The 22,261-nt window shown below is 36.5% G+C and overlaps 3 protein-coding genes across 6 annotated transcripts; 2 read left to right on the forward strand and 1 right to left on the reverse strand.

Annotated features, from left to right (window-relative positions):
• Positions 1-414: 414 nt before the first annotated feature.
• On the forward strand, positions 415-9,536 carry LOC136412260 (sodium/potassium/calcium exchanger 4-like). 4 transcript variants are annotated; one of them, XM_066395276.1, is made up of 8 exons: positions 415-543; positions 2,851-2,992; positions 5,053-5,360; positions 5,413-5,583; positions 5,728-5,941; positions 5,988-6,365; positions 6,415-6,516; positions 7,949-9,533. In XM_066395276.1, exons 2-8 carry the CDS (start codon positions 2,932-2,934, stop codon positions 8,260-8,262), a joined length of 1,548 nt encoding a protein of 515 aa, XP_066251373.1. In that variant the 5' UTR covers positions 415-543; positions 2,851-2,931; the 3' UTR covers positions 8,263-9,533. The 4 variants fall into 4 exon arrangements, with proteins under 4 accessions (XP_066251373.1, XP_066251375.1, XP_066251372.1 ...); XM_066395278.1 differs by lacking the exon at positions 415-543 and adding an exon at positions 2,367-2,603 and having other exon boundaries at positions 5,994-6,365; positions 7,949-9,536; XM_066395275.1 differs by lacking the exon at positions 415-543 and adding an exon at positions 2,369-2,603.
• A 767-nt stretch (positions 9,537-10,303) lies between these two features.
• On the reverse strand, positions 10,304-11,730 carry LOC136412180 (alpha-L-fucosidase-like). The gene has a single exon (XM_066395151.1). The coding sequence runs from the start codon at positions 11,656-11,658 to the stop codon at positions 10,327-10,329; it is 1,332 nt and encodes a 443-aa protein (XP_066251248.1). The 5' UTR covers positions 11,659-11,730; the 3' UTR covers positions 10,304-10,326.
• An 89-nt stretch (positions 11,731-11,819) lies between these two features.
• LOC136412181 (calcitonin gene-related peptide type 1 receptor-like) lies at positions 11,820-21,217 on the forward strand. Its single transcript, XM_066395153.1, has 10 exons — positions 11,820-12,264; positions 15,862-15,934; positions 16,392-16,600; positions 16,652-16,743; positions 16,807-16,933; positions 16,983-17,203; positions 17,924-18,000; positions 18,207-18,421; positions 19,526-19,762; positions 20,805-21,217. The coding sequence occupies exons 2-9, from the start codon at positions 15,862-15,864 to the stop codon at positions 19,754-19,756; spliced, it is 1,245 nt and encodes a 414-aa protein (XP_066251250.1). The 5' UTR covers positions 11,820-12,264; the 3' UTR covers positions 19,757-19,762; positions 20,805-21,217.
• The last annotated feature ends 1,044 nt before the right edge of the window (positions 21,218-22,261 follow it).

A 22,261-nucleotide genomic window follows, 5' to 3' on the forward strand; every position in this document is an offset into this window, starting at 1 on the left:
TGTTTATTGGATTTAGCATTTAGCCATATTGTAATGGGTGATCATTAAACAAACCTAAATAGGCGTTAAAATATCAGCGGCATGTCTTAGATTAGTTCAACTGTTTCTCTGCTGTAGACAGACATTTGACGGTGGATAGCAAATGGCTTAATCACCGCGTCACGTGTACGGTTCTATTGCGAGGATTTGTTTTATAGATCCGCCATCAAAGATCTACTTATACAATTTCTTAAAATTGGGGAAATGTAAATAACAATAAAACGTTAATTGTCCTAATGTTGAAATTAGTAGAATAGGGAATTTGAAACTTTAAAGGGAAATTCTCCTATTCGGCATTGAAAACAAACAACAAAGTGTCGCTTTTGTTATAGTGGTAAATAAATAATGGTTATCTACGATTTAAGAACAGTATCGAAGCCAAGGTGGATCACTGTATTATTGATTGAGACGGCTCATCGTTGTGTGCTTTGTGGTAATTTTATTAATTGATGTCGCGTTGACTTGAACGAAACATTTGCAGTGGGAGAAATGCAGTTTTAGAAGGTAAAAAACGTGCTTTGATTATTTTTCTTCATTGGGGAAGGGTAATATTTCGGTGCAGAAAGAGGGATTGTGGTGATTCCTGCTTAAAAACTCACCAAAATCGTTTTTTCACAGTTAGAATCAAAAATGGTATTTCCACTCGAATTGCACTAAAAAGATAAAAATGTGTTGATAGACACACCTGTGTCACCTCCATGTTCGGTACACCAATGTTCAGTGGCGTAAGTGTCTTCATTCTCTAGTTATAGATTTTAAAACGCTCAGACAGACGAGACAAAAAAATTGGTACCACCACTGGAACTGCATTAGACAACTGAATATTTTCAAGCTAATTCTTTTATATATGGGGTGTTTCCTAAACACACAGCGTAACTTTAAGTGGATGTCCCTTAGGTCAAAATAAGAACAAATCGTATAAGCAGACGTCTGGAATCGTTTCGCAAAATACGGGGTGTCGAGGTTAAAAAATGTTGCGTGTATAACAAGTTTTTTCGTATTTTGGCCCGAATAATAATGCCTTAAAGCTATATGACATATTTGAGAAACGCCCTGGGTATTTTTTTCTACACTAAAATGCATTGCCATCGATCTTTTTCTCGGTTTAAAGATTTTTAAGTTTTCGAAAAAACTACATTTTGACCATGCAGATTAAAAAATTTGGCACCTCTGCTTGCACTGTAATAAGCAGTTGAATATTTTTTTGAAAAATATCCCTACATCTGCTCCATATTCTACAAAAAAGGGCATTGGCGTAGGTGTCACTTTTCTCAAGGTACGAATTCATATTTAGTTCATGAAAACAGAGAATTAAAATTTTGGTACGATCACTGGAGCTGCACTAAAAAATTGAGTATTTTTGCTAAACTCTCCAATATATGATACATATTTTACATAAAATTGCATAGGTGTAGAGTCAGTTTTTTTAGGTTACAAATATATAATTTTTTTATTTGTTTAGTTTAACCAAAATCCAAATTAAGAAGAAATTAAAGCCGCCACCGGGATTGCACTAAAGATGGGCATATTTCTTGCTAAATTTGCTAATATGTTCTCAATATTTTACAACAAAATGCATTAGCGAAGGTGTCTCTTCCCTCAAGTTAAAAATCCTCAAAAGTTCTATGCATAAAAATTTTGAAAATTACGTTAAAAAATTGGTACCTCCATTAGAGCTCCCTCAAAGAGGTGACCGAAATTACTGCTCTATCCAGATTAAACATTAAAAAAATGCCAAAGGGTTCTGGCAAATCAAAGCAAGTTACCACCCAGCCACTGAAATTGCTTTCAAGAAACGCCCTAAATCCCTCCAGATTCCCAAGCAAAGTACATTGGCGTAGAAGCCTTATTTCTTTGAAAAACTTCCCCATCATTAATGATTAATGACTCAGAATATTCCTTACTTTCTTAAGGGTCTATTAGGGTGGTATCGATTGTTTATATTGTACTTATTACTCAATTCCAAGGCTCTTTAGTATTAGATCCACAATAGTTTAAATCGGTCGATTTTTGACTATAATAAAATTACGTCTTGAGAACAGTGCATTCAATTTAATGAATTAAGTTATTAAAGGCGAATTACTTACTCAGGTTTATCTAAAACACACATTGATAGATATTAGATGAGATATTTTAAGAATTTTTTAAATGACGTTGTGTAACGATAATACAGCAACTCAGGAGGATAATTGATCTATTTTAATTGTTCTTAAATACCTATGATAAATGACTTTTTCGATTAAGATACAAAAAGATTACTCATGAGGGAAATAAATTTTGCTCCTCGAGTTAATCTCGTGTAGAACTAGTGTGTAAACTGTAAGGGTGTTCAGGCGTCCTCTAGTGTTTCTGAGTTGGGCAAATATCAAATGGAGGTGGTAGTGTCTGCTGACCAGGAAGTGGGTTCAAGGCACTGTTTATGGTAGTAAGGAGGAGCCCAACATCGAAAATTTTTTTTTCGTAGTCGTTTCAATGTCGTCAGTAATTTCTTTTGATTGATCTAGCGCAAATAGTTAATTGGTCTTTATCAGGAGTTTTACAATTTTCAGACTGAAATTTGAGAAGTATGTTATCTCTCTAGTTATAACTTACACTAATCGGACTAAAATCAGCACAAACCTGCCTAAGTGAGAATCATTAATTAAATAAACAATGCTCATTATCTCTACTCTCCGAGTACCACCAGACGATTGCATGCCGCTCTCTAACAATGATACGTAGGCTCAACGAAATAGTGTATTATAAATAACACATAAACACTTAACACCTTCGCAAATCTTCTGATTATCTTATCGAGTTCTTTGATTTTAGATAACTGCTATAATAAGGAATGGGTGAGACTTTTATGAAGGGTACATTCTGTCATGATGCCGTGCTGAGTAGGTGGAAGAAATGAAGGGTTCTACGGCATTCTTGGTGTTTGTTAGTGTATTTGCGGTGGTCACTTTGGCAGGTAAGTGCGGGTGTTAAATAATTTCGACATCGAGGGAATCAGTCGAAAACGATAAATCGGACTTTGTGATTTATATTCGACCTCTGGTTATCAGTTTGTGATTGCTTCAGCAGGAAGATTAGATTCTAGCCAGAAGGAATTAGCTCGAATCCCTTTGTGATAAATTGAAGGGCTTCCCCAAAAACGTCAATTTTGAAATTTTCCTAATGCTCCAAAACCACTGATCCCGGACCTTCAGATATTTTACTCACTCCTTTCAATTCTTCGTTCAGCTCTTTAGGGATAAGGGCAAGATTTAGGGAAGGAACTCCGTATTCCCTAAAACCAAGCTTTGCATGAACAAATAATCGTTTATAGTCTTTATTTGAGGTGAGGTGTTTTAAACATTTTTCTACAATTCGATAGTCTAACGACACAATACGTTTGATAGTAAAAATAGTCTTGTGATAGTCCAGGTTAGAGATGTACGACATTAACGAAGATTTTCTTGTTCGATAACCAAAACAAACCTCAATAAATTTAGTTATCTCTGAAATTTTGACTGGCAGAACCTCGTAATAGTTTAAGGTCCAAAACAGTCAGGTATATAATGCAATTTACGAAAATCTTTAGTTAAAAAGACTGTATTTAGGAGTGCGGTATTTTCCCGAGCGGACGCTGGTTGGTTGATAGTCAAAATATCCTTCTCCAAACTTGCTAGCCCTTTGAAATTTGACTGAAAATTCCTTGTGAAATTCCACTTGGGTTCCAACGGGGAAAAATTTAAAGAATCGGCTATAGAACGTAATTTCAAAAAATCGTAACTTGATTTAGGGATGAGGTATTTTAACGAAACTTTCACTGTTCGATAGCACAAATAGCCCTCTTTAAACCTGCTTAGTATTTGCAATTTTATTCGTAAGACCATGTGACAGTCCGAGATCTCAAGAAGAAGACGTTCACAAAGCAGCTCAATTAACACAATTTTCAAAAAATATCGTAACTGTAATTAAGGATGGAGTGTTTTAACGAGACTTTTGCAGTTCGATAATCGCATAGTCTTTTAAAAACCTGCCCACTCCTTGAAATTTGATTGGTAGGTGTTAGAAATAGTTCCAGGTTCCAAGAGGGACATGTTTAAAACATTCGAAAAATGTTTTAAACAATTTTTCAAATGGTTAAATCTGCATATTAACCTTTTCAAAATATCGTAACATCGTTTAGAGATGAGGTGTCTTAACCATACTTCCGCTGTTCAATAGTTAAAACAATCCTCTATAATCCCGTTAACCCCTCGAAATTGGATTGATAAGCGATTGTGATAGTTGAAAACTGACAAAGAAAATTAAAAAAAAAAACAGATAATTGGTAAAACTTAAAAATGTTTTAATTGATTTAGGATAAAACGATTTTCCTCAGACTTTCGCAATTCGATAGTCGAAAGGTTCCGCTTTATGACGTACATCTCTTGAAATTTGATTAGTAGGACTTTATGATGGTCCAAGCTCGCAAGATGGGAGATCAGCTTAACTTTATTACAACAATTTGTTTAATTTATTAATCCGCTGATAATTAAGAAACATTAAAAAGTCTGCGAGAAATTCTTATAACATTCATCATCTTCTGATATCAAATACTCAAAGCTGCAAATTTGAGTAAAAAATAAGTTTGCAATTTTAAAAATTCCCTTAGAGATAAAACATGCACATGTCAATATTTCAACTGATTAACTTCAGAATTTTAAATAAATTATTAATCGATATACTCATAGACAATGAAATGCATTTCCAGTTAATTAAATTAGATCAAGCATTCATGTTAATTCACAAACAAACCACTTGACAGTGATAAAAATAACGACTATGGGGGAAATAATGTTTTGATTCACATAAATTTGAAATTTCCCCATTTAATTGTTACTGAGATTCTTAGAAACGTAATAATCGCGAAGGATTTTGTTGCACAAAGAATGCCTTTTTTTCTAATTTTATGTTAGCGATTTCCAGAAACAAGCAGGTAATCTACTATTAAATAGATCTATAGTCATAATCAGATAAAGTAAATGATAAATTTATTTGCAGAACCAGAGGTGGCACGGAAGCCTGTAAAAATCCGCAAAGCAACCTCTGGCACCAATGGTCCCCTTGAGAATGAAGTTTCATTAAGATCTGTGGTGGTTAAGAAGGACGCCAATGGCTCTTGTAATGACTCTGAGAATAAAGGAGATGATGATTTCCCGAAATTTCTCACTGACCTCCAGCTGCGTCATGGCGGAATCGCTCTTTGCGTTTTGATTGCCATTTACTGCTTCACCCTCCTGGCAATTGTCTGCGACAAGTATTTCATCCCCTCAATAGAGAGGCTGTGTGAAGTTCTCAACATCTCAGCCGTAAGTAAGCATTCTTGATTACTCAAGAAATTTATGAGGTATTGGTTGCCAGGACGTGGGAGCTGCGACCTTCATGTCCGTCGCCACCTCCTGTCCGGAGTTGTCCACCAATTTGATCGCCACTTTCATCACCGATTCCAATTTGGGTATTGGAACTATTGTAGGATCTTCCATGTTCAATTCCTTAGGTGTGGCCTCCATTGGGTCTTTAGCTGCGATCAGGGTAAGTACATTTCTCTATTTCCCAATCTCTTTGCCTTCACAAAAGTCTTAATGATCTTATGCGTACCAAAAAGTTCTGGACACGCAGGGTAAGGTTTTTAACTTATGGTAAATGAAGTCTTAATGAGTATTTTGTGTATAATAGCCCATCAAGCTCGACTGGTGGCCCGTAACCCGCGATGTCTGCATTTACATGGTGTCCATCTGTATCCTGGTCGCAATCGTCTGGGATAAAATCATTTACTGGTACGAGGGTCTTGTGCTCTTCATTTGCTACTTCATCTACTTCATCATCATGTTCCAGAATCCCAGAATGTCTGCTTTTGTCAAAAAGCATTTTGAGAAGAAAAAAATCTCTGGTGAGTTTACGTTTTTTTTCAAATACTCTTGTAATCCATTAATTAGTTTCAGCTGAAAGCGGCAAAGATCCAGAAAGACAGTACAGAAGAAATTCAGTGAGAACCTCAGTGATCTCAGCTTTTGGGTCATACGTGGAGGAGACCAGAAGATCCGCCTTTGAGAATTCTGAAGAGTTTAAAAAGCATCAGGAAATTTTGGAGCAAAAGACTATTGAAAAGGAGAAGAAGAGCCCTTTTGTGATCCCCTCGGGGGGCTGGTTCACCAAGTTTATGTTCTTCTATACCTGGCCCATTAAAATGGTTCTGAGACTCACCATACCCAACCCCAAATTGCTACCCAATTGGTGGTGGGTAACTCTAATGCTGTGCATCTTCTGGATTGGTGGCAATGCTTACATGGTGTCGTGGATGGTGTCTATTATTGGTAAATAAGTAAAATATTAATTAATAACTTTGTAATGGTTTAATTTTAGGAAATATCCTGAACATCCCTGATACAGTTCAAGGAATGACCATTATGGCAGCTGGAGGTTCTCTTCCCGAATCACTCTCAATTGCCATCATGACCAGAAGAGGTCAGTGCTAACTTTCACCAATTTTAAACCCCATTAACCTTTTATATTATTATATATAATAATATTAGGTGTACAACTTTGCTTCCGCCGTTTTTGAATAGATGTATGTAGCGGTAAGTAATGATCGAAATAAATAACCCCATGTGGGCATGCAGGAGCCTTGGGCACCTGTTAACATAACCTCATAAAAATATTAGTCTATTTGTGTCTTCATCATAAAGTTATTCGCAATTGAAAATGTCAGTGTACGAGCCAAATTCTCGTCATTTGCGGGAGGTTTTACTTTTCTGCTTCAATATGAAGAAATCTGCTGCTGAGGCTCATCGAATGCTCTCAGATACTTATGGGGAAGCCACTATTAGTGAAAGGACATGTCGTGAGTGGTTTCAGCGCTTCAAGAACGGTGATTTTCACGTCGAAGACCAACATAGCGGTGGAAGAAAGAAGGTTTTCCAAGATGCGAACTTGGAAGCATTACTTGACGAAGACTCGTGTCAAAGTCAACAAGAATTGGCACAATCATTGGGAGTGACTCAACAAACAATCTCAAAACGCCTCAAAGACATGGGAATGATTCAGAAGCAACGATATTGGGTGCCGTACGAGTTGAAACCAAGAGATATTGACAGGCGTCTGTTCGCTTGTGAACAGTTGCTTGCAAGGCAAAGACGGAAGGGATTTCTGCATCGTATTGTGACTGGGGACGAGAAATGGGTTCATTACGATAATCCCAAACGCAAAAAGACTTGGGGATATCCCGGCCATGCTTCCACGTCGACGGCCAAACCGTCTATTCATGGTTCCAAAATCATGCTCTGTATTTGGTGGGATCAACTCGGCGTAATATATTATGAGCTGTTACAACCAACTGAAACAATCACAGGTGCTCTTTATCGAACCCAATTAATGCGTTTGAGCCGAGCATTGAAAAAGAAACGGCTGCAATACAACGAGAGACATGATAAAGTGATTTTGCAGCACGATAATGCTCGACCCCATGTTGCGCAAGTGGTCAAGAAATACTTGGAAACATTGAAATGGGAAGTCCGACCCCACCCGCCATATTCTCCTGACCTAGCTCCTTCTGATTATCACTTGTTTCGATCCATGGCACATGGGCTAGCTGACCAACACTTCCGGTCTTATAAAGAAGTAAGAAATTGGATAGAATCGTGGATCGCTTCAAAAGATGTCCAATTTTTTCAACACGGGATTCGTATGCTGCCCGAAAGATGGGAGAAAGTAGTGGCCAGCGATGGACAATACTTTGGATCCTAAAGGTATAATTAGTTTTTTACAATAAAATCGCGAAATTCGGAAAAAAAACGGCGGAAGCAAAGTTGTACACCTAATATATAAAATAAATATATATTTATATTTTATATATATTATAAAACATATATATAATAATATTTTATATTATATTATTTAGGTGAGGGTAAAATGGGTGTTTCGAATTCTCTGGGAGCAAATAGCATGAATATCCTATTCTCCCTGGGGATGCCTTGGTTTTTCAAGACCATCTCCATGGGCGCCAATGATCAAGCATTCATCCGGATTGAGTCCGGATCCATCATCTACACCATCACTGCCCTGCTCCTCGTTGCCATTTTCCTCTATGTTACATTGTATTTTAACAATTTCACCCTTTCTAAGACGACTGGTATTATTTTGATTTCTGTATACACTGTGTGTATCGTCATGGCTTGTCTCTCTGAGATGGTGTTTTTCAAACAACAATGTTAAGAGGACTGAGAGACTATAAGTATCATCTTATAGGTACTAAGTAGCTGTCTTTATTAAGTTTATAGACAATTGACTTGAATCTCGATGGTGTAATATTAATTTAGTGTATATTATGATAGGAAATTCGGTTGAGAGGTCAATTGCTTATAAACAAGACAAAAAAATTTGGAATACTCGACTGCGCGTTCATAGCTTATTTATTTAGGAAAGTAATTAGTTCAATTGAGGAAGCAAAATGTGGTTTTACGCAATTCATGTTTTAATTGGAATTGGTCGTTTTCTGATAACTTTTAATGGTTTCAATTAAAAATAAATCATCTACATTTTAAATATCCTTATCAAAGGTATATAATTAAGTATATAGTATTATTGCAATGTTTATAATTATTACGTTGCCAGCAATATGAATAACAATTATTATTTGGCATTGTTTGGGTTTTTTTATAATAATAAAACGTATTAAAAATCTTAAAAATGTTTTATTGCTTTCAGGTTTGTGTGATAAGTAAATCACCAAAGCGCAATAAAACATTTTAAAATTGACTTTCGTCTTCAAATTGAGGAAATTTTTGACAATAATAATAATGACTGAAATTATTGGAATTGATAGAAATTTCTAAGAATTTTGGCTTAAATGGTAAAATTTTCATAATTTTTCGAATTTAAACGATATTTTGAACGACCTGTACATTTTTAAAAATTTAGAGTAAAGCTCAGAAGAACAGTTTATAAAAGTTTTTGATCTGTAGGAGAGAGTCTAGGATATTCTCTCTAAAGACGTTTTGGGTTATAGAAAGAATTCCTGAAGGTTTTGAATATTTTCTTGGGATTTCATATTTGTCTAGCAGATAGACCTGAAGGATTTTAAGCAATCTACGAGTTCCTCCGAAATTTTTGGAGATTTTAGAAATTTCTAAAGTTAATGTATCTTTTTTTGTCACAAGGTGAATCTTCCCAAGACTTCATGCCTAAATTTTTGATTCATTTAATTAATGTACCTGAAATGTACTCCCTAACTAAAACAGCAGACAGTTATAATTTTTGCAATATTAACGAACCAATTATACAACGTAAATGCAATGTACGCAAAACTACTTGTAAAGCTTAAAAAAAAAACGGATTTGTCAGAGAATTACATAGTAGCGTTGGCGCATATTGGAATATTCAACAGTCATTTAAAATGAGGATCGCTAAATGTATTGAAGTAGAAGGACATCATTTTGAACACTTATTTGATTGAATTGTTTAAAAATTATGGTTTTTTTTTTTAATTTCTTCTCTTGAATGTATCGATACAAGCATTTTAATTAGAACAAAATTCCTTAAAAATGTCAATTTGTGCCAAAACTATCAAATGAATAAAAAAATGTTTCAAGTAAAAACATGTTTGTTTTGAACAACAAATCAGAATCTGTCAAAAAAATGTGGGGTTTCCATTTGAAAAAACAAAGTTGACCTTGATTAGAGCCTGAAGATGACCTTGAATCGAAACAATGATGATGCCAAAAGTTTTCCTCTTTCATACAATCCCTTTTTTATTTGAAACTTTTTTTTCTAAAACTCATAACTTCAGAGATATTTACGTGACACACTTAAAAAACTCACCCTGTATATCGAGTAAGTAGTATTCTTGCATTACTGATTAATGAATTCTATATGAATTCAATAACAAAACTACCCTGAAAAGGATCAAAAAGCCTATAAAGCATAAAAATCATTTTAGCGAAGAATTAGTTAGTAGCGCATTCCGTTAGATGGCGATAGCGAGTCCTTAGCTACTATCCGACAGCGGGCGCCAACTAAATTCTTCATTACTCTGAGCAAACGATTTCAGTTAATTAAATGTAGTTTTTTCGCATTTTTGAGTAATTGTGAGGGTCTGTCGTTCGAAACATCATTAATAATCGCCTTGAAATGGTTTTTCTATTGATCCAAAATGGATTTCCTTGATAAAATAGGTATTAAATTTAAAATTCCTCGATGTAGAAGATTTTCTGGGATTTTTTATCAATTCCTCAGCAAATAAAATCTCCCCTAAACAATACAATTTCTTTATTGAAATATCTAATGCTGAATCTTCAAAACCCATGCATCGTTGCTATAAACCGAAGCTCTATCAGGCAGCTCAACCGATACGATCCCTTCCGCTTTTACCCAGGACAACTTCTGATAGGAGTCCAAGATGTATACTTCACTGGAGGTGGTAAACAGTTGGGTCGCAGCTTCCAACTCCAATACTCCGGTTTGGGGCCAATTCAGAAATGAGACATATGTGCTATTCTCCTTCTGGGTGTACCATACTCCGCTGGTCAAAGTATCGTTCTGGTATTTTGTCCAGGGGTTAGATTCGTAGATGGCTTCTCCGTTGACAGACAACCATTCTCCAAACTGAAGCAGACGTTCTTGGAAAATTGGGGCAATGTGTCCTTCTTTAGTTGGTCCAACATTAATGAGAATATTACCTCCACAAGCCACGGTTTCGATTAGGAGTTCTATCAGTTCTTTTGTGGTGGCGTATTCGTCGATATTGGAGTTTCTTCTAAATCCCCAAGAGTGCCAATCAATGGTCATGGCATTCTCCCACTTCTTGGGCAATAAATACCCTGGGTTGTATCTATCAGTGCAGGTAAGAATATCTCCATGCAGACAAGTCACATTACTCCCCCACCTATCATTAACCAAAACTGTGTCTTTCACTGGACTTTCATTGAAGAGCCATGCTAGGAACTTGGTGGACTTCCAATAAGTGTCAGGCATCTCCCATTCTCCATCTGACCACACAATTTCTGGCTTATATGTATTGACCAGCTCGACCATTTCCGGATAAATCTTTTGATCTACAAAATAGCTGGTTCCATTAGCCTGATCGGCTACATACAAGGGATGGTACCACTCTAATAGAGAATGATATAGCCCATATTTAAGTCCTGCAGCCTTTACAGCTTCTCCCACCTCCTTAACGATGTCTCTATGCGGCCCTTGGTCTACGGAGTTGAATGAATAAGTATACTTTGAAGGCCATAAAGTGAACCCTTCATGGTGTTTGCTAGTGAGTACTACGTACTTTGCTCCGGCCCTTTTGAGCAGGTCAGCCCATTGCGTGGCGTTCAAAAATTCCCCTGTTAGTTGACTGGCGAATTCCTGGTATGTGAAGTCCGGAGGGTAGTTTTTGCTGATAAAATCCTCAACTTCTTTTTTGTGGTCTGTTCTCCATTCGTGCCAAATCCACTCGCTATCGAATCCTGGGACTGAGAATAAGCCCCAATGGATGAAAATTCCCACTTTAGCTTTGTCATACCAATCCGGGACATCTCTGTTATCAATGCTCTCCCAGTTTTCCTCCACTGAGGAATAGGCCAGGCCTATGAGACTGAGAATAAGAACTAAAACACGCATTATTGCTCTAATGACAAAAAAATCACTGACTTTTCATGTAGCTGAACAAGCCTTTACTGGTGCGGTAATGACTGTCTTATCGCGTTAGATTAAATTGTTTTTCTCTCCAGTAACAATAAATTCTAACTCAAAAGTTTTCAATGACTTGGTTACAAGGTACTCAAGTGACTGTTACAGTATACACACACATCGTGCCGGATGGTTCATGCAACTTTAAAGTTTCCAGAAATATGAAAACGGTTATGAATAATTCATTTGGCTTGGATTAAAGACCCCATGATATTCGTTATGCGTGGTGAAACTAAGATAAAGGTGAAACTAGTGGGGAGTTTGATGGAGTCTGGAAATGGAAAGTGAAAGCGCATTTGCCAGGTTTGCCAGCCGATGCCAGAACGTTTTGCCGCCAGTTTCCGTTCAAAGTTCCGAATAAACGCTCGAATGTGACACGGCTTTAACGGTTTATGGGAGATTTTCTCGTTGAAAATATGAAAATTTGTGCTGAAAAAACGCACCGAAACTCAGAAAAGAGAGATTTCTAGACTCGAAATGCTCGTTCAAGTGCGGGAAAAATAATTGTCCAGGGATTTATACATTTTTTAATAGAAGGTAAAGTAAAAGTTTTTGATATCAAAACTTGCGCATTTTCCCATGCGAGAAGTACGTCCCTGACTTTCAAAAATTTGGGCTGAGATTGTCAGTACTCAATAACAAATTTATTAAATTTAATCTGGTATTTAGTTCAGTGGTGCAGTTCTATTCTGAAAGTTTAAATTAATTTCTGGAAAGTTTCTGGCGTTAGATACTTAAACTCGTCCATCAGTACGCCCCTGATTTCCAAGACATTTGATTGAAAATCTTATGGTTTATAGATGAGAGTTTGATGTTTAAATTAATGTTTGGCTCAGTGGCGGAACTCCATTTAGGTAGATGTATTTTTTAATTTTAAGCGTCTTTTTTTTTGGGTTTTACTCATTTTGTATCAGTTCTAATAACATGTTCCCGATATGCTTTTGATTTAAGAGAATCAGAGGAATTAGTCAATTTACAAGAATGAACTTTTAACATTTAATCCTGGATATTGTTCAGTGGCGTCGCTCGATTCTAAGAGTTGAATTTCTATTCATCTTTTACTCCTTTCAACTCTGATCGCGAGTGCCCCCTTTTTCCGTCAATGGTCCTAAAAAGTTCAATATATATCGCTAAAATTTTTAGTATGTAATTCCACATTTGGGTCAGTGGCGTAACATGTATCTGAAGGCTGCACAAATTTCTGTTTAGTGAATGTCTGTTTGATGTTTACTGACTGTACTATCGCCCAGTGCGTCTCTGATTTCCGGCCAGTGGGCCTGAAATCTTCAGGATATGTAGATGAACTTTTGATGTTTAAAATCATATTTAGCAAAGTCTCGTGGTTTAGGTCTGAGAACTGTAATACATTTTTTTCAATATTTTGTTTGTACCCACGTTTTCATTCTTTTTTTGAAACTTCTCAAGTACGTCCTTGATTTCCGACAGTCGAAACTAAAAGTGCCAGGACTTCTAGTCGAACTTGTGATAGTTACTTTCATGGTTGAGTCAATGGCGTAGCTCGATTCTGAAAGCTGTAATGATGAATTCTGAATTTCTTTTGTTCAATGTCTAATTTTTACTAATATTTTACCTTTTTTTATATTCACCCAGCGCGCCCCGGATTTCCTTTTATCGAATCTGAAAATTTCAGAATTTGACTTCAAACTTTTATTTCTTAAATTCAGTAGTAAAATGAAGATTTTGGGAGCTGTAATATAATTTTTTAATTTTAACTTTTGAATGCCCATTTTTAGTCTCTTGTACCCATTTTTGACCCTCGTCCAGTATGCTCTCGTTTTACAAGATTTGTATTTGAAAATCTCAGTTAAAATAGAGAGGGTTTTCACATGTAATTTAATAAATAAATGAGTGGAGTAGCTCTGCTCTGGCAGTTCAAATGATTTTTGTCTCATTTTAAATATTGGATGGTATCCACTCAGTTTCTATTAATTTTCGACTAGTCTAGTGCGCCTCTGATTTCCGAGAATCAGGTATGAACATTTTATTGTTTATACATGAACTTTTTACATTTAATCGCGTGTTTGTCTCAGTAGCGTAACCTGATTCTGAGGGCTTTAATGAATTTTTTTCTGGGATGTTTGATTTTAACTTTTCACTCCTTTTGCAGCTCGCCCAGTACGGTTCTAATTTCCGAGCTCTGGCGTTTAAAATTTCGCCTTTTATACTGAATCTTGGCGAAGCTCAAACCTGTAAGAATCTGGGAGTTGCATTGAATTTTTGTTTGAATTTTGATTACCTGATGGTTTTCGTTTAGTTTATACCTCTTTCAAATGTGAGTCAGTACGCTCCTGATTGTCGCAAATTGAGCTTGAAAACATCGTATCTCACGGGCAAAATTTAGATTTTGCCAGTGAGGGGTGCGTTGCACTAAACGAGTTTAGGTTAGTTCAGGTTAGTTCAGGTTAGGGGGGTTTTACAAGGGGGTGCGTTGCACTAAACGAACCCCCTTGTAAAAAAACCCAGTAAATCACTTCGTGTATCGCAGTTTAAAACTCCAGGTCTTGTTACACGAATTGTTTCCATTTACACTAAATTATACTCCTAATGGCAAGTAGTTTCCAATTACAACTGTTAAATTGGCTTGCTCTGGGAGATAATGGGGATTTATACATATCCGATTACGAGACTACCTATGTTACTTTACAAGTTTATAACAAAGAGCACAGAGGAGGCTCAATTGTCGCCCCAATGCTCGCGTAAATTAATCATCCCCCATTAGAATCACTCTTAAAGTGCGATCTAACATTCTAAAGGCATTGACTGGAAGGTGCAAAGCTTACAGCACAAGCATAATATTTTTTGCACAAGGAGCAGTTCTCCAAGGGGGATTAACGACATTTTCCAAAGAGAGCTACCTACATAAAGCCTTGAAGCATATTATCCAAGTTTGTCCATGTCAAAAGCATAACGTCATTAAAGAAGACACGCCCCGTTCGACTAATTAATACAGTAAGGCAAGTTTAATGGGCGATTTTCTTCCTTGGAAAGCACATTTATTATCCAGGTTTATAAGAATAATCTGGAAAAAAATTTCCATTCCGACTTCCCAGCGATCTGGATTAACTCCTGACGTCAGGGCAATAGTTTTTGATGGGTTCCCGCGTAATATTTGCTCGGGGTTTATTATTTTTTAATAACATGTGCCCCTGCAGGAATGTTTGTTGTTGACGTCGAATGCGGTGTCAGCCGATCCCTGAACAAACTGTCGGCTTCATATCGGCCGTCAGCCTGTTATAATAATCGAGTTTTATCGGCAAAAACGTCGCGAATTAGTTATCTAATTTGTGTAACGGAATATTAACAGCTTCGGTTTATTGCAGGGTACTTGTTCGGCAAACAGCAATAATTGCTTTTGATGTGGATACGGCCCTGAGAAGCGAGCTCCGCCATTGAGTTCGACGTCAAGAAGTTTTCCCTCGACTTATCTCTGGATTGTCTAGAAGCGGTCCGGAGCGTCCGAAAGTCTCATGTAACTGGCGTCGTTCCTGATTGATTTTCATTACTCAATCAACCAAAATCAATTCGGTTTTAATTTACTCGTTTGCCCTAATGACCGGCTTTCCCTTCCCTAATAAAGAGTCAAGGATAAATTGCACAGGTGCCAATTAGAGCCGAATATCTCCGGTAAACATTCAACAATTTTCAGTTTGCGCTCTCTTGAAATCCATTGAGTGTGATTGCAACTAAAAATAGGTACAAGCACAACCTTGTTATCTGTGATCCCAGACTTCCATTGGATCGGACGAAGATCACTAGACACACAATTTTCCGCATGCTTTCCAGCTAGCAAACATTCAAAAAAAAAAGGAGAAATTTGCATATCTATTTTAGCTCAGTGATTCCCTTTGAACAAATCGACCAGTGAATGGGGGAATTCGACTTTTAATATAAACCTCTCTTCGTTTTTCTCATAATTTTCTTTAATTTGTTTCGATCGTAAAGGGACAGTAACAGCTGGAAACATCGGGCAATAAGGAAAAACCTGGAAATGACCTTGATGGAAGTTTTTTCTCGTTAGGTTAATTTGTATGCCAAAAAAAAGTTGTACCAAAAATGGTACAAAATTGAATGGGTTCAGTGGCATAGAATTATTTAGTTTATCTTATTTTGCAGATGACCACGTCAGTGACCAATCACGAGTATTTTAATGTGACCTTTTGCGGCAAGACCAACGAGACAACGAAGGGTAAGTGATGGTTGCGAATTTTTCATTTTTTTGGGACGCTACTGAAAAACGTCGATTTTGAGCGTTGATCTTTAATAACACCTTAATGGCACCCTTACCAAGGCTAAACTTGATTTGTTCGTTGAAGGTTTTGTAAAAACTTTAGATTTTTTGGGACGCCACTGAAAACTCTGCGTAAAAATCTCAATTAATTTCTAAAAATCTGAAAATCAATTTGATTTAATATCAACCACCAGGGATGTCTCTAAAGGGGGTTTATAAATTAAAACAATCTGACGAATCCTTTTTAAGGGTCCATTAAAGATTTATTATAACAACATCCTAAAAAATCCACAAAACCCAATTTCCTTTTAAATCACAAGCCAGAGGCATCTCACTGGGGTTACAAAATTGAATTAACGCTTTAGGTTTTTTTTTTCGCATTTGACCCTAATTCCCTTCACGATACCAATTTAAGGGTGGTGCCCGGAAATCTTCGACAACGCCCTTTGTTGGCCGTCAACCCCCCCTGGAACCCAGGCAAACCAGTCCTGTCCCCGTTTTGAGGGTTTTAACACCAATAAACTGGCTTACAAAGAGTGCTTGGACAACGGGTCTTGGTACGTTAACCAAGACAACATAACCTGGTCCGATTATACTGAGTGTATTGATTTTGAGTCCTTAGAGGTCAGTACTAATTATCCACCACGGTCAGAACAAATAAACTTAAATTTTCAGTTCTTCAACTTCATCAATTTCCTATATATCATCGGCTACTCAGTGTCGCTGGCGGCCTTGGGTGTTTCTCTAGTCATCTTCTTTTCATTCAGGTATCTTTTGAGTCACCCTGTAAATGATTTTAGAAAGTCAAATAGGTATGAATGGTATTGCAGAGGACTGCGCTGTACTCGCATCAAAATCCATGTGCAGCTCTTCCTCTCTTTCATCTTCAACAACATCACCTGGATTATTTGGTACAGGAAGGTGGTGGCTCAGGTTGCTACCCCCTTGCAGAACCCTGTAAGTATCACCAAATGGGAATTATTAAATTCAGGACAGTTGTTTGCAGTTTTGGTGTCAGATACTGCATGTCTCTAAAGAGTACTTTATGGTGGCCAACTACATGTGGATGTTTTGCGAAGCCCTGCACCTGCATTTGGCCCTGGTGGTGGTTTTTGTGAGAGAGGAACGCACCACTAAATGGTTCTATGGGATAGGGTGGGGGCTGCCCTTTTTTATAGTGTTGGTGCACAGCTTGATAAGAATGTATTATAACAGGGACACAGACTTGTAAGTATGTGCATAGAAGTGTTGGATTAATGTTGCTCTATTTAAGACTGGGAGAACACACGTTTTGAATGGATTCCATGAGCACCTAAGCGTATATAAGGCGGAGTGTAATCGCTCTTTTAGTTTCTGAGATACTAATACTTTCCATATGTAATTCTGAAAATTTTCAACTTTTCAATCTTTAAGACCCGGTATCTCGAGAACTAGTAGAGTAAATGCTCTAAATAAAAGCTTAAATTACTCATTTTCAGGAGCTCTATAAACCTACATACACCGTGCCGTAATATGTATATTTTTTATTTTCGAAATATTGGGACATTTACACCAACATAGCACCAGTTCTGAATAAAGCCGATCACTCTAGAATATGTGTGAATATATCGTTTTTTCAGCCTACAATGGTATTTTCCCTCTTTGAGATGTGGTATTTATTCCATCATCGGTCGTGCTTTAATAAAGATTAAATCGGTTTTCTGTCACGTAGCATTCGGGCATTAAGAAACATTACGAAGAGTTGGAAGATATGAATCAGTCAACCAAAAAAGCCAAATTTATTCTTTTTTTGCTGTACCAAAGGTCACAAAGGAAATTTGTAACGCCCAAGAAAAATATCAGAACTGGGCTCGAGTTCCCTTTCAATTTTTTATGAGTTAGAAAACTTGTGCTTTAAGGATGCAAACAAAGCGATATCCTTCTTCTTAAGGGTTGTTTAATTTCTAGATGCTGGCTGCACGAAAACGCTTTCGGATCTTGGTTCATCAGCGTCCCCATAGCCATAACTTTGATGTTTTCTATTAGTAAGTGCCCATTTCAATCGAACAACTTTGCAAACACACCTTAACAAATCATCAAAAATCCCTTCGTTTTTTAACTTCTGTTACGAGTATTTTCTTAAACAAGAATCACGAAGCTCAAATATTTGTTTGGGATAATCTAACAACCCTTTCTACACGGTACAGGTGCTTTGAGATGTTACAACCTCACAATAGGACATTCTTTGCAGTTTTCCTCGTCAACATTCTCCGAGTAATTCTAACGATAATGCACCCAAATTCGCCCAATCCCGCCCCCGTGGGCATTCGGAGGGCGGTTAGGGCGGCCCTCATTCTCACCCCTCTTTTCGGACTGCAATTCATCTTGATCCCCGTGCGACCCTACACTGGACACCCCATGTATTATGTCTACGTTTACACCAGCGTCATCATTATTCCTTACCAGGTGAGTTATTATTTCAGGGTTGTTTTTCTCTTTAATTCTATTCGCCACAGACTTTTCTGTAATTTGAAACAGAAGCAATTTAACTGATTAAGAGCGGGGGCGTACAGAACATAAATTTAAAGTAAGAAATATCAAAAACACAAGAAATTGGAGAGAAAAGCTTAAAATTGTTGGGTCTTAAAAGGTTGGGATACGCCGATGATTTAATGTGTGCTGAGGGCTGAAAGTTACCTGTAGTTTGAAAAATTACCCTCAAAGTGTAGCAAGAGCAGGAGTGTACTGAGGTAATTTTTACTTGAACAGGGCGAAAAGGGGAGAGGTGGAAGAATTTATTTCTAAAAATGGTTGAGTCAGCAACAGCAAAAAAACAAGTAATGGAGGCTACAAATTTCGAAAATTCCTTGACCTTAAAAGACTACGATACGCCAATGAGCGCTGTAAAACTTCATTAAAATTCAAACAAAAAATGGAAAAAAAATTGAAAAAAGTGAAAATCTCTGGGCCCTGAAGCTTTTAATACTCCACTTTTTAACGTATCTAATCGAACCTAGATACGCCAATCCTGAAGTTTGGAACCATGAAAATCCACTTGGAGGCATTTTCATTTTACAGTACCTTCAAAGTCATAAAAATGGACATTCAAGTGAGTCTGTATCTCAGAATTTAGAAGAGATATTACAACATGTATAGAGCTCGTTGAGACGATAAAATTGAGTTGTTGTTTTAATAGCTTTAGAGATTCCAGAGATGTCAGCGTTCAGAGATTGCGTGGTAAGTAAGAAAAGTAGGTACAACCACGTACTGGAGCTTTGAATTCTTGCAATTGTGATAAGACAAAGATGTTATCTCCCCCGTCATATTATCAATTTGAGGGCGATTAAAAAGACGTTCCTGGCCCAATTATCGTTTTTTCCTTTATCCCATTTTCATTAGGCCTACCATTGTTGTACGTAATCAAACGGGATTAGGATCCTCCTTGAGGTCAGAGATGCGGGGAAAATCGGCATTCGGACTAAACTCCTAAATAAACATTAGGGAAACCGTCAAGAGGGGAAGGACAGACTATTTTCTTACTACTTGAGACATAAAAAAGTTTTCCTCCAGGGTCTTTGCTGCGCCATTTTGTTCTGTTTCGCCAACCATGACGTGCATCAGGCCATCAAAAGGAGCTTTCAGAGGAACTTGACGCGGCAGAGTACTAGATGGAGCAACTGTCAGACTGGCGACAGTGCTGCTGCAATCTTCATGCTCAATGGTAGTGGAAGCAATAATGGAAACGTCGTTCCTTTGCTCTCAATCCGCCGCAAATCCACACAAAATTCCGTGAAAGTCTAAGGAAAAGTGAGTTTAAAAATGTTCTCATTTTAATAAATATTTAGCCAGGGATCGAAATAAAGGGAAAATCAAAATTTGCCTTGCTTTGCTTCTCAAAGATTAATGTACCCCACAGCACAGGAAAGCGTCTGATGGAATTAGGCAAACATTGTTTCACGAAAATTTTCGGCATATCATTGGAGGTCATGGATTCGCTTTAATTAATGAATATTTAAATGAAGGTTATAATAATGGAGAATTTTATACAGGGTGTTCCATCTTCTAGGGGTCAAACCTTAAGTACGATTTCTACATAAAAAATAGTCGTAGATTGCTACATAGGTTACATTCTAAAAATGTTTCGTAACAGAAATGCAGTGCGTTAAAGTTGAAATGAATTAAAAAATTCATAACCAACAAGTTGTTAAACATTATTGAATTTTATAGCCACTGCCTGAAGTGTTATCCATCGAGTTCGACGCATTTTTCACATCAACGAAGTAAATAAAAGTTGGCGTTAGAAAAAAAACAGTAATTATTTTCTTTGACTTTAACAACTTGCTAATTATCAATTTTGTTATTTGTTTTATTTTTAAAAAAATTGAAATTGCCTCAATTTTTTTTTAAGATAACAATTTATAAAAATGAACTGTTAATGCATTAAAACGATTCTAATTTTTCTACTATAAAAGAAAAGTTAGTGCTGTATGTTTTTTTTTCTTTAAATATATTCAAGGTAGTGCCCGTGCGCACGCTACTGTGGAAATCAAATATTATATTTTACTTAAAAAAATTAGTTGTTTGATATGAGTAACGTCTACAATATTGCCATAAAATATATCAAACGGTTTATGAAAAATTAATAAATTTGTAATTTTCTACGGAAACTTTGACGCACTGCATTTTTGTTAAGAAACATTTTTGAGATATAACCTATATAGCAAACTATGATTATTTTTCTACATAGACTCGTGGTTCAAGTTTAATCCCTAAAAGTTGGGACACTCTGTATACCCTCATTCAGCGGCAGCCGAACGCCATACTTATTTACCGTCTTTGGTTATTTCAGAATTCAAGAGAGTTGACTACACCAACCCATTCCAGTAGTATTAGTAGGAAATTAAGTTAATTTTCAGTGTCTAAATGTAGTAGGGTAATAATAAAGCAAAGACTACTGCAGTGTATCTCTTATTAAGCCATTTTCCTGGATACTTGGTTTCTGGGTGTAGGGGAAACTAATGCTTAGATCTTGTACAACATAAGGGAACTTAACTTTATTAATGTTTACTCGTTTGTGGGCATTTCCAGGGAGAGTCTAGAACTTTTATTAATACTGCAGAAAGTCTATAATACATAGTTTAGGGGTATTTTGTATTTATTTTTGTATTCAAAAGGCAGCTAAGAAAGTGGTATTTGAGGGTGATAATGATAATACTGAGAAAAGGTAATATAGGTTTATATTACTATGTATAAATATAGCTGTAATTCTATCGGTGTTTGATGTAAAAATACACAGGATATTTGTCTGTTTGTCATTGTGTTTTATTTGGTTCGAGTGTGTTGTTGTGGGACCAAAGGACATTCAGGGAATGAGTGTAGATAAAGAATATTTCTATTATTAATAAGAAAAAGATATAAAGTGCCGAAAATTCCATTAATTTTTTCTATGCGAAGTCCTTCCCTTATCGAATATTTTCAGTATTTAAATCTGAAACAGGTCTAGAAGAACGTGTCTGAAAAGGGCATACTTTGGGTTACCTCTCGTGTACTTAAGTGAATCGTGTAGGTGCAGAAGCAAAAACTGTGGAAAACTCCTGAGCTAAAGTGAAAAAAAATATGAAGATTTCTCTACATTTTTGACGTGCATCTTTGCAATTTGAACCACAAAAATCTGAAAAATTTCTCAAAGATATACGACCGATTATTCTTCCAAAAGAGGAATAAGCTCGGATGAAATTTCAAGTTATAGTGAATTTTCAAAATTGAATTTTGAAAATTCGATTTTAGGGTCATTTTTTGAGTTTGCTATAAAAGAACTTCCAATGACATCACCAAGAATGTCAGCAACGCTAAAAGATACGGGGTCGGTTAAATTGGGGCAAAGTTGTGAAATTTTATGTTCGTGAATATACCGCAAAAATTCGGATAACCTTTAGTTTTATGTAAAATTTATTTTTGACGCAAAATTTTTTTTCTTAGTTTATTCGGCGAGATAATCCAAAACTTCGTCAGCGCAAATTTTCCTCTTCTGAAACGTGACGATGTGACGCTTGAAATCCGATGTTTCGATTTTTCACACGCCTGCATCGGACTAAATATCAGTTTTGTATGATCCTTTGCAATAATAACAAAATTACACATTTTGGGAGATTTGGTATTTTCGCCAATTTTGACTTGCTACATAGTGACGAACGCAAATGGTACAAACAGTATTAAATTGGCTAAATACCTTTACACTTCTATCAAAACAACATTAAGTACTTCCCGAGTTATTAAACGATATTGAGAAATTTATGTTGTCTAAAA

Source organism: Euwallacea similis, chromosome 11 (assembly GCF_039881205.1).
Source record: "Euwallacea similis isolate ESF13 chromosome 11, ESF131.1, whole genome shotgun sequence".
NCBI classification, from domain to species: Eukaryota; Metazoa; Arthropoda; class Insecta; order Coleoptera; family Curculionidae; genus Euwallacea; species Euwallacea similis.

Bases quoted from the DNA above. Each gene is read 5' to 3' on its own strand.
- LOC136412180 (XM_066395151.1), bottom strand. From the start codon at position 11,658: ATGCGTGTTTTAGTTCTTATTCTCAGTCTCATAGGCCTGGCCTATTCC.
- LOC136412181 (XM_066395153.1), top strand. From the start codon at position 15,862: ATGACCACGTCAGTGACCAATCACGAGTATTTTAATGTGACCTTTTGC. The intron at 15,935-16,391 runs GTAAGTGATGGT...TACCAATTTAAG, and splicing joins GACCAACGAGACAACGAAGG to GGTGGTGCCCGGAAATCTTC. The intron at 18,001-18,206 runs GTAAGTGCCCAT...CATTCTTTGCAG, and splicing joins AACTTTGATGTTTTCTATTA to TTTTCCTCGTCAACATTCTC.
- LOC136412260 (XM_066395276.1), top strand. From the start codon at position 2,932: ATGAAGGGTTCTACGGCATTCTTGGTGTTTGTTAGTGTATTTGCGGTG. The intron at 2,993-5,052 runs GTAAGTGCGGGT...ATTTATTTGCAG, and splicing joins TGCGGTGGTCACTTTGGCAG to AACCAGAGGTGGCACGGAAG. The intron at 6,366-6,414 runs GTAAATAAGTAA...GTTTAATTTTAG, and splicing joins GTGGATGGTGTCTATTATTG to GAAATATCCTGAACATCCCT.